At 43.0% G+C, this 12,402-nt stretch overlaps 1 protein-coding gene across 16 annotated transcripts in view; it reads right to left on the bottom strand.

The window, feature by feature from the left end:
* Positions 1 to 1,509: 1,509 nt before the first annotated feature.
* The window catches only part of zmiz1a (zinc finger, MIZ-type containing 1a), a 409,121-nt gene continuing 398,228 nt past the window's right edge, over positions 1,510 to 12,402 (bottom strand). For all 16 annotated transcript variants that reach the window (XM_059946721.1, XM_059946717.1, XM_059946729.1 and 13 more), the window contains one exon: positions 1,510 to 5,036. In XM_059946721.1, coding sequence (XP_059802704.1) covers positions 4,929 to 5,036 — 108 coding nt within the window. In that variant the 3' untranslated portion in view covers positions 1,510 to 4,928. The remainder of the gene's footprint in view (positions 5,037 to 12,402) is intronic.

Raw genomic sequence — 12,402 nt, 5'->3', positions numbered from 1 at the left:
TTCTCCTGGTAATTCCCCTCCTTCTACTGTTGCTATCTGACCATCCCTCTACTGTTCCCATCTGACCACACCAACTCTCCCAGTAGGTCCATTCCTTCTACTGTTCCCATCTGACCACACCAACTCTCCCAGTAGGTCCACTCTGTCTCCTGTTGCTATCTGACCACCCCACCTGACCCACTGGGTATTGTTCCTCTACTGTTGTCATTGCCTATACCCATCTACCTGCCCTGAATTTGGTGGACCAACATCTCAAATTCCATCTGGGTAGCCTCCAGCCTGATGGTAGGAACATCGATTTCTCTAACTTCCAGTAATTTTCCCCCCTCCCATTTCCTTTTTCCTTCTGCACTCTGGCTCCTCTTTCCTTACCTGCCTATCACATCCTCCTGATGCCTTACCTCATTTCCTTTCTCCCCTGGTCCACTTTTATCTCCTCTAAGATCTTTTCTCTTCAACCTTTTACTTATTCCACCTATCAGCTCCTGGTTTCTCACTTCATCACCCCTCCCCAACCTTCACAATCACCTTCTAGCTATACTTCCCCTCTCCCACTGTCGTATTCTGCCTTCTTCCCACTTCCTTTCCAGTCCTAATGAGGGGTATTGGTTGGAAACATTGACTGTTTATTCCTCTCAATGGATGCTGCCTGATCTGCCCAGTTCCTTGAGCATTTTGTATGTGTTGTTCCCTTATTTTACTCTACTTTCCTCTCCTGTTAGATTCTATCATTTACAGCCCTTTGTTACCTCAAAATATTACCTCCCCAACTCTATTTCCACTCTTCCTCATCTGAATTTATCTATTGCCCCTCCCCACCTGGATCTACTTATCACCTGCCAGCTCTTGTTCCACCCTTCCCTCCACCTTTCTATAGTAGCTACCTCCCCTCTCAGGTGATGGGGTGGAGATACGTCTCTACCAAAGGAGGTGTAAGGGTCTCCTTCCCTCCGCTGACTTGTAGATCACCTTTGGGCAAGGTGCAGCACCAGCTTAGCCCTCCGCTTCCACCCCACCCCCAAGATCAGGGTCATGTGAAGCCATGGGAGCAGGTGGTGGATGGTCGTATGAGCACGAACAGCTGGTGCATACAACAATATCACATGTCCTGCTTAGGCAATCTCTGAAGAGTATTGATAATGGCTGGGACCACCTGTCTTGAAAAGGTACTACCCAGAAGAAGGAAATGGCAAACCACTTCTGTTTGGAAACTACTTTCTGCTTGGAAAGTTTGCAAAGAAAAATCAAAGTCATGGAAAGACCATGACCCACACGATATGACCCTGCACATAATGAATGAATGAACCTCCTCTCAGTCCAGATGGAAGGTCGCAACCCGAAACATTGTCCATTTCTCTCCAATGAGTTCTTTCAGCAATTTGTCTGTTGCTTCAGATTGTAGCATCTGCCAACTCTTATGAGTCCAGATTACACACATGTCCACTTCTGACAATTAAACAAGTTTTCCTCAAAAACACTGGGTATCAAAATGAAAACAGTTGTACACAGTTTCGTCTGAATACATATTTATTAGATAAATATTAGGTTGTCACATCATCTAACTACATACAGTTTGCAAGACTAAAAATCACAATTAGTTTTCTGACCAGTTTAAAGTATGAAATGATTGCATTGTACATACAATGTACAAACGGGAAAAAAAACAATGGCCATATTTGCAGGTGACACAGGAGATTGTACCCTTTTTGAATTCTTGAATGATCATGATATCAAAAATTGTACAAACTATGAATTTGGTTACAATCTTTTTTAACCCCCCCCCCCCCTCATTTTCTTCATTAATTTTGTAGCACCTTAAAAATATGCAGGTGATCTACTTGATAATACACTGAAGCTAAATATTACACGTAGGTAAAACAAAGGTTTCATCTGAAGGATCAGCGTATATTACAGAGGTGAATGAATGTCAAGACTTCACAAACAGTATATCTCTTTCCACACAGTCACTTCTGATGAACTTCAAGCTGGTTGAGACAATGCACATTTCAGGAAAATGAATGCACTTTTCTTTACATTGAACATGTCTCCCTTTATCATTTACATATGTACACATGTCCCTTAGTCCCTGCTATCTGTCTCTGTATGTCTGTCTGCTTTGTCCTTACAGAAGTCCGAGCAGGGACTCGAAAATCACCGAGGTCCCTTCCCAGCCAGGTTTCCACAGTGATACTTGTAAAACCATGGAGACTACGTGTGTGAAACAGCTCTTTAAAAAAAAATCAACACAAAACATGCCAGTGCTCACTCACTGACCTTTTCTCTTTGTTTTAAAGTAACATTACAACATGTTAGAATTTTTTTTCAGGAAAAAAAAACTCATTGGCAGTGCATCATCTGTCATTGGAAACTCTTCGCTTCTCCTAGGCATTTTGTTGAAGCCATTTCAAATGAACACGCTCCCACTTTGGAACCAGTACCTTGCCGGGCCAAGAGACTGGCTGCCCTTAGAATGGGGATAAACTGAAATGAGAGGTGCAGGAAGTAGTCTGTGATGTCCACACGGCCAAGACAAGAGTCGGGCAGAAAACTGTCACTTCCTGCTGGGTCAGTTGAGCCCACTGAGTGGGGAAGAGGATTCTCAAGGATGTTAGGTTACACTGAGAGCTAACTGCTGATGTGGTTACGCATGTAACCTTCTCAGAAAATGTAGATTTATTTATTCCTTGGGCAATCACATTATAGTCTCAAACTCTCGGGATAAGATTCTTCTCAATAATTGTCATCCAATATGCCAGCAACTATCAACATTCATGCCTGGATGAAATATATGACTGTCATATGTTTAAGATCATTTTGACTTCCTCCCTTCTTTCTGTACACCTTACTCATTAACATGTTTAACAGGATAACTCCCTGCAAATTGAGTACCTTTATACACAACCTGTCATTCATCAAACATTTTGACATTTACAAAGACCAATGAAGAGATGATATTACGCAATTTCTCTTTCCGTTAAAAGAAACCATAAAACCAAGTAACAAAACATCATAAGCTGTTTATAATGCCAGCAAGTGAAACACATCATTCATTTAACAGAAGTGAACTACACTGCACTATTGACATGTTCAATCGAGCACACTTGAGATTTAAGAGGGCTAGAAAGGGTATGGAAACATTACTTCTATATTTCGGGAAGGGTGGAGAGTGGTTCCTCTGCTCTGTGGAAGAATGGACGGGACACAATTTAAAAAGCACAGGAAAAGACAACCAGTCCCGGTCGTGGAAAAATGTTGAATATTATCAAAGACGTTTCTAAAATATTCACAAAGGTATTTACAATCACATTTTAAACAGTTTGCATACGGAACATTGTGTTTTACAGGAGATGGGAGCATTTCAGGTGTATTCATTTACCTGGCAGGTTTCTACAGGACGATTACAGATTCAGTACTGCTACTGGCAAAGGCAAATAGTCATTCGTTTTCATATCTACAGCTGCATACTGGGAACTAGCATTCAATATACAGCGTCATGGATCAGATGTCATCTTCTTTGAAAAGGAGCAAAGAGGGTGGATGGGAAACAGAAGGCGGCTTTGGAGGTGAAAGCATCGAACAGGGTTTCCAGCAGCAAGCTTTATGTTGGGGAAAAAATCAACTCAATAAAAATGAAAAATAAAATAAAACAGAATAACTATCAGGAAATGCAACAAATTCCTTTGACACTGGCAGATGATAGTGTCCCAGGTTAAAAAAGTATGATTTTTGGGAGTGTAGTTACTTGATTCCTTGGTGGGTGTAAGAAGGGGTCAGACTGTATTAACTGCATGGGTACAGGCAATTGACTCGCACAGGCAGTTTTTCCTCTTTCTTGTCAGCCAGCTATTGAACAACGCTGAGGAAGGTACATCAGGACAGAATGAGGACTAGAGAGAAGAGGTGGCTCATGCAAATAAACCAGAGGCTTGCATGACAAAAGAGGGAAAGGTTCACTGGTGCAAGGACTTTAGTATTGTTTCAAATCCCAAACTTGCAAGGAGAGCATCTGTCTCCGAGGGAAAGCACAGACCAGGGAAAAGTTGCCAATGCCTTCGGTCCCTGATCATCAGGGCTCCCGGCTCCGCCGGTGGATCCCGTTTGGTTGTCAGTCTGTCCATTGCAGCGAACGGCCCTAGGATTGCTGCCGTCGCCGTGAGCCATCTGAAGAAGACTGAGTCACAGATGCGAGAGGTCCGTCTGCCGTCCTCTCAGGAAGGACAGGACGCTGGCAAAACACCCGAGGACTGCTCTAAAGTACTGCAAGGGAGGGATGCGCTTGCATACCGACTGCAGGCTGTCAGCGGCCCCTTGCATTGCAAGCTGGAGGAAATGTCTGTACAGGAGACCCGTTGGGTGTGGAAGTCACAACTTCTCATTCACTGCTTTTGCACCAATTTCCCAATTTGATATCCAGGTCAGTGGTTTTGTGCTTTCTTGTTGCATCCTGACCTAAATACTCTACGCCTGTGATTCCTTAGTTCATTCGCTCCTTCTGCAGGAGCTGCTGTGTGGAAGATTTCAGCTTCTGGTGATTTAGAGGGACTCGGGACGGGAATAAGAGTGGTAGTGGAAAAGAACATCTTGGGGACTGGTCTGCGAAGATAATTTCTTCCCGCTCTTCGTTGCCGTTTTCTCAAATTTAGCACCTGGAGCTCTTCCTATTTGTTCGGAACACCGGTTTGATAAAGCTTACAAGAATATTCCTGATGAAGGCGAATATCCGGAACTCAGTAGCAAGACCTAAGAAGCTTCCTTCCCCACCCCTCTGCCCACGCTGCTCTCTGCCTGTGGAAGTGTGTAAGAAGATCATTCCCGAAGGACTAGGATCCTGGAGTGCACCGTTTCATCTAGTGTATGGATGCTTGCAGAAAAGGGTGTTTGACTTCTTGTGCGGCTACCTGGCAAAGGATGGACGAAGGGTTGGGCTCTCAGTTGGTCTCAAACAGAGAAAGGAGGTCATCATTACTATTGCTGGGCAAGTCAGGAGGGCCAAGGTAGGAGAGGAGCTCATCTGGATTTGTGAATTCTGGAATAAGCTGCAACAAGATCAAAAAAACAAACATTCAGTGATATCCTGGGTACAACAATACACGTCATAACTCAACAACAAGACAGTATTAATCAAAGAAATATGATCAGAACGGAAAGTCTGTTGACTACCCATACATTTTGATTGTAGATTGTTACCAGAGCCATTAAACAGTACATTTTACCAAGTTATAAAAAGAAATTTGCTCCCATCATACTGCAGCAATGGGCAAAGTGTAATATTCTCACTGGATTAAATTGTACCTTGAAGCTTATTAAGTTAATTATGAAACTGTTCTGCTGTAAAAGGCCTCATCAACATCTTAGTTTCTCCTCCTCATTTCATTTTGAAAAGAGATGGTTAATAATTGTAAGAAATGTCTGGCAGGATATCAGACAGTTTTGGACCACTGATCCAGAGATAGAAATTTTATTTAGAGATACAGTGTAGAATGCTCGCTTCCAGTCCAATAAGCCACACTGCTCAGTATCGTACTGCTTTAACCCTAGCCTAATCACAGGACAATCCACAATAACCAATTAATCTACTGACTGGTACAACTTTAGACCGTGGTAGGAAATTGGAGCACCTGGAGGAAACCCACGTGGTCACAGGGAGAATTTACGAACCCCTTACAGACAAGAGCCAGAATTATACCCTGAACTTCAATGTCCCAAGCTGTATTAGCGTCATGCTAACTGCTACACTACCCAATGTGAGTTTATCAAGTGGCTCACTTGTTTCTGAGTCCGAAGTGCACTAGTTCAATACAGTTGTGGCTCCAAAGTGGTGCTGAGAATACGCTGTATTTGAGGGCCCAAATACCTCAGTTCATAGAGCATTTGAGAAAATCTAAATGTCGCTGGTTAATTATAGCACTTGCACATTGTGATCAGGGTCTTAAAAGTACAGTTAGGCCATTTAGAACAGCAAAGATATTCCTTCACACAACCAGATGAATCTTGAGAATTCCCAATACTGATTCCCAGAGACAGTGGTCAGTCTTTAAAATTCAATATCCCAGAGCAGCTGAGATAATTGAAAACTGAAACCAAAGGATTTTGTGATTTCTATAGAAATCAAGGGATATGGGGTCAGGGTAGGTGTTGAGGGAGAGCATCTGCCATGTTCTAGATGGACAGCAAGCATAGCGTTGAGATGCCGAAATATCAAATATCGAAAAAATTAAATGAAAAGCAAGTTTGTTTTTTTACACAGAGGGTGGATGCACAGCCCGAGGGGAGTGATAGATGCGGATATGATCCAGGTGCTCAGGAGGCTGTTCGGCACCTGAATAGGCAGGGAATGGAGGGGTGGATCAAGTGCAGGCAGAAGGGATTCAGTTTAACTTAGCATTGTGTTAGGTGCAGACATTGTGGGCTGAATGGCCTGTTCCTGTGCTGTTCTGTCTCCTGGAGTGTTTTGAGCAATGGCTCTATAAGAAAAGTGATGTTAAAGATTTATAAAGATGAGCTTTATTTGTCACATGTACATCGAAAAGCGCAGTGAAATGCAATCACGAGGAAATCTGCAGATGCTGGAAATTCAAGCAACACACAGAAAATGCTGGTGGAACGCAGCAGGCCAGGCAGCATCTATAGGGTGAAGCGCTGTCGACGTTTCAGGCTGAGACCCTTCGTCAGGACTAACTGAAAGGAGAGATACTAAGAGATTTGAAAGTAGGTTCACCTCACCCCCTCCGGCCTTCTCCTATCATTTTGCATTTTCCCCTCTCCCTCCTACTTTCAAATCTCTTACCATCTTTCCTTTCAGTCCTGACGAAGGGTCTCGGCCCGAAATGTCATCAGCACTTCTCCCTATAGATGCTGCCTGGCCTGCTGCCTTCCACCAGCATTTTGTGAAATGCGATGTTCACATCAACAACCAACACATTCTTAGCCTGTGCTGGGCGCAGCCCGTAACTTACTAACCCTAACCCATAGAGATATATCAGGTCTTGAAGGGGCACAAAGGGAGAGTTTCAAACGAGGGACAAAGTTACAGAGTAAGGAATGGTGATTTCAGCAATGCCTACAAATTTCCTTCTCCCATGTTCTCGTGCTCCCACATCAAGGAGCATAGCAAGTGTAACCGTTTGGGTTACCTGGAGAAACCTGCGGTAGCAGAACATTGCATTTGCAATCGCCATAGGATTGAGTTTAACGGCACAAAAACTACTGTGCCACGCCAAAGGTTTTTGGGACCGCCTGGTAAAGGAAGCCATTGAAAAGATATTTAACAAAGATGAAGATCTTGCTCTAAGTAAGAACTGGAATTTGATTGTAAACAAGGCAAGACAGCAGAAATCTGATTGGATGAGGACTAACCAATAAGAATGGATGGGCAACTGGGGTATAAATACCACCAGACTAGACATGCCCATCTCTGATGAAGATGGCAGAGTCTGTCACTGAAACATCAGATAAAATTGATACCTGTACTCAGCTGTAAGTCCGAGAAGAGTTTATTTGCAATATCCGCTGGGAAAGTGGTGACAATCTCAGGGTGACATATACGTACTTTGATGACACATTTACTTTGATCCCCGAAGAGTATGGAAGCCAGATCATTAAAAGTATTTAAAGTTGATATTTTTGAAAGGTAGGGGAATTGGAGCCTCTGGGGAACTGGTGCAGAAGAGGAGATGAGATCAGTGGGGCTCAGCCAAGATCACATAGAATGATGGGGCAGAGTTGAGGGACCTACTCCTGTTGCACTTACTTGGTGTTCCTGTGACACCAATATCTTCCATGAACTCAGCACTTCCTTCTACCCAAATATAAGTTGGCAAATGATGGATATCAAAACACAGCCAGATTGGAAACGTATACAGAAAACTAAGTGGAAAAGGGCACCTTTGTCCTGATCTACTTTTCATAATTTGATGAGAGATACATTGCAGAATCAAGGATCCAACATGAATGAGGAAGTGAGGGAAATAAATAGATGCCAGAATATCGTACTAGAGAAGTTGGTGAGCTTAAAAGCTGATTGACATTGCAGACTTTTGAAAGAGCTGGCTTATTTTTATTTACTGTATTTTATTTAGAGGTACGGTGCAGAACAGGCTGTCCCAGCCCAACGAGCCACGCCGCCCAGCAACCCACCCATTTATCACTGACTTAGTTGCAGGACAATTTACAGTGACCTATTTACCTGCTAACAGGTACATCTCTGAACTGTGGGAGGAATCTGAAACATCCAGGGAAAAGCCCATGCAGTTCATGGGGGGGGGGAAGGTACAAACTCCTTACTGAACTCCAAACTCCGGAACGCCCTTAACTGCATTAGCATTGCGCTAAGCACTATATTGTGCCACCTCTATGCTACCAGAGTTTCAGGGATAGTGATCCTCTGATTCGCAACTTCCAAAGTTCAACAGATTCTGGGATTGCTTTGGAGATTGGAGAATCACAAATGTGATCTCACTATTTGAGAAGGGAATAGAGATGGGAGATATTTAATGTCAATATCAGGGGCCATTCTGGAATCTAAAATAATGTCATAGAAGCATCTATGGAGGGGAATAAATTACTGACATTTTGGACCTGATGAAAGTCTCGGCCTGAAACACTGACCATTTATTCCACTCCACAGATGCTGTCCGACCTGCTGAGTTCCTCGAGCATTTTCTGTCTGTTACTCTGGATTTCCAGCGTAAGCAAAATCTCTTGTGTTTATAATATCATTGAAGAACACGCAGAAAAAAATAATAGGTCTCAACAGAGCAAGCATGAAGAGATGAAGAAAAATCATGCTTTTGAGGATGTGGCTGTTCTAACGGATAAGGTGGAAACCAATGGATGGGACTCAGTTTTCAGCAGGCACGTGATGAGATCCCACGTAAGAAGCTGGTCAACAAAGTTTGAGCACATATAGTTTTGGGTCGTATACCGACATGCAGTAGGAATTAGTCACAGGACAGAAGATTAGCTTTGTCACTTGTACATCAAAACATCAAACTATACAGTGAATTACATCGTTTACATCAGTGACTAACACGTTTCCAACATCAAAGTAGCTGCCCACAACTTACTAACACTGCACCATACATCGTGTTTTGGAGTGTAGGAAAAAAATGGAGCACCTGGAGGAAACCTACATGGTAACAGCCAGAAGGTACTGTAAAGTGTTGCACTAACGATCGTACTACTGCCACAAAGCTAGCACAGGAAACAGGGAAACTGATCTTCCTCAGGATAGCTGATGGGGTACAACAGGAATTGGTGACAGGTTTCAGCTTCTTACAACTTGGCTGAGGGGATTGACTGACATCCTGCCAAGTTAACTAATGATACTAAGCTAAGTGGAACTGTCAATACACAGGCGGATATAAGGAGACTTTAAGCCTCTTTACTCATTGATGCAATCACAAAGAAGACATATCAGTGGCCATGCTTCAACTGGAGTTTGAGGACAATTGGTATATCACAAAGACTCCAGCAGATGTACCACGGAGAGTATTCTAACTGGTTGCATCATCGCCTGGTATGGAAATTTCAATGCGCAGGATTGGAAAGAGCTCTAGAGGGACGTAGACTCATCACAGGGATTAGCACCTCCACTGTAGAGGGCATCTTCAAAAGGCACTAAGGTCCCTCACCATCTGGGACATTACTACTATCAGGAAGGAGATAAAGGAGGCCAAAGATCCACACTCAAATTTTTAGAACAGCTTCTTCCCCTCCACCATGAGATTTCTGAATGGACACTACTTCACTATTTTGCTCATTTTTTACTTTTTAAGTGTGTATTTCTTGTAGCACCTTATAGTAAATTTTTAATGTATTGCATTGTACTGCTGCCAACATATTTCATGACATATGTCAGTGCTATTAAACCTGATTCAGACTCAAGGAGAAATCGACAACACCGTGAGTGGGCAGGAACATGGCGGATGGAATATATTGAGAAATGAAAGGGAAAATCAATATGGGACTACACTGAGGTCCTTCTGCTGGAGGTGCTGCCTCACAAGATTAGTGACCCTCCACTGCTCTCTGTGTGGAGTATGCAGTTCCTCCTGCATGTGTCCTCCCTCCCACCCCACCATCTCACATCCCAAAGACGTGTGAGTTGGTGGGCTATTTGACTTTTGTTCCGGTGGCAAAAGCTGTGGTGAATTGATGAGAAGGTGGGGAGAATAAAATGGCTAGCATGGGCTTGGAGGGTCAAAGGGCTTGTTTCTGTGCTGTATGGCTCTGTGTACAGAAGAGTGGACATATGGGAGTCTAAATGGTAACACAACACTATTACAGCACCAACGATCCGGGTTCAATTCCCATTGCTGCCTGTAAGGAGCTTCTGCATTTTCCCCCATTGCTCCGGTTTCCTCCCACATTCCCAAGATGTACGGGTTTGTAGATTAATTGGTCACATGGGTCTAATTAGGTGGCATGGACTCACTGGGCCAGAGGGCATGCTGAACGTGCAAATAACAATTAAATAAATAATGTTAAGTCTCAGAAGGACTCATATGTGCTCTGTGAAAGTTCACATGAAAGCTCAGCACTCATTAACAAGGGTTGGCATGGCAATGTGGTTAGCACAGTGTTCTACAGTACAGATGACCCGGGTTCTATTCCTGCCACTGTCTGTAAGAGTTTGCACGTTCTCCCCGTGACCATGTGGGTTCCTCCCAGGTCCAAAGATGTACCCGTTGGTGGATAATTGGTCATTATAAATTGTCCTGTGATTAGGGTAGGGTTAAATTGGGGTTGTTAGGTGGCTCAGCTCAAGGGGCCGGAAGGGACTGCTCCACACTGTATCTCAATAAAAATTTTAAAAACATCTAATGATAGATTAGTCTTCATTGGATCTTCCTGGGATTTGAATATGGATAAGAAGTCTTATTGTAATTATACGGACCACAATTGAAGGAATGCATAAAGTGTTGGTCTCTTCACCTAAGACAGAATGGATATAGACAGAAAGAGACTGGGGAGGAGGAGAGAATGGGTAGATCAAGAGTTTAGAAGAATGAGAGGAGATCTCATCAAAACTGAAAACATTCTGAAAGGATTTGACAGGCTCGATGCAGGGAAAAGGCTCCCCCGTACTTTGTGGACTGCCCCCAGCACATCCTTAAGTTGCATTGGATGTTAACACAACTGACACATTTCACTGAATGTGAGGAGATCAAAGGCGATGCCAGGATGCTGCCTGGACTAGGGAGCAAGTTTTACGAGGATAGTTTGAGACAACTCGGGCTTTTCTCTTAGGAGTGAAGGAAGTTAAGAGGTGACTTGATAGAGATGTATAAGATGGTAAGAGGCACATATCGAATGGTTACAACTAGAGACTTTTCCCCAGTGTAGAAATAGCTAATAGGATGGGGCATAACTTTAAGCTGATTGGAGGAAAATATTGGGTTAGGTTTTCTCTACTCAGAGTGGTGGGGGCATGGAACGTGCTACTAGGGGTGGTGGTAAAGGCATACGGACAACTAACAGCAAGACACCCAAAATGCTGGAAGAATCTATGGAAAAGAATAAACAGTTGACCTTTCAAGCAGAAACCCTTCATCAGGACTGGAAAGGAAAGGGGGAGAAGCTGGAATAACAAGAATGAGGGGAGGGGAAGGGAAGAAGGACAAGCTGGAAGGTGATGGGTGAAGCCAGGTTGGGGGGAAGGGTGGGACATTTAAGAGACTCTTAGATAAGCACATGGATGATAGAAAAATGGAGAGTTATGTGAGAGGCAGGGTTAGATTGATCTTAAAGTAAGTTAAAATGATGGCATGGCATTGTGGGCTAAAGGACCTGTGCGTTCTATTTTCTATGAGATGGGGATACTGCAAGAAAACGGAGATGAAATGAACCCTGAACTTGAATGACAGTGGAGGAGGCTTGGAGAGCAACCTGAGGATGAGAATACTTCTTGTTGCTGACACATGGAAACTTCATATATTGAGCCCTTATCAGCCAATTCATTTTTCTGTGATCAGTGAAGACTCAAAATATGTTTGCTTTTTCCACAATTCTCAATCAGAACATCTTATGCATTTTGATATTTCTGGAGGGTTCTGACTGAAAATATGATAACTATAAATCTGCAAAAAAAAAAATCACCTGGGTAAGTGCACAGTCTGAAAATATTTGCAAAAATGTAGTATAAAGGGAGAGCCATGATTGAAAAGTGAAATTGAATGCATTTCCCTTGCAGGAGGGGTTTGCAGTGGCAGTTAGGGATTCCTAAAGTCAATTTAGACTGCATGAATGAAGTGTGGTAAATATTCCTGCAACATATTAAAATGAATTGGGCATAATCATCACAGTTTGCTGTCGATATATGTTTGAAGTCATAAAATGCTGGAAGTATTAAAAAATAATCTCCTTGTAGTGTTTTCCCAATAATAAATTTGGAGCTGCAGA

The sequence above is a fragment of the Hypanus sabinus genome, chromosome 21 (assembly GCF_030144855.1).
Source record: "Hypanus sabinus isolate sHypSab1 chromosome 21, sHypSab1.hap1, whole genome shotgun sequence".
Taxonomy (NCBI): domain Eukaryota; kingdom Metazoa; phylum Chordata; class Chondrichthyes; order Myliobatiformes; family Dasyatidae; genus Hypanus; species Hypanus sabinus.
The sequence above is the reverse complement of the archived record's forward strand: the minus strand, read 5'-3'. Positions and strand labels throughout refer to the sequence as shown.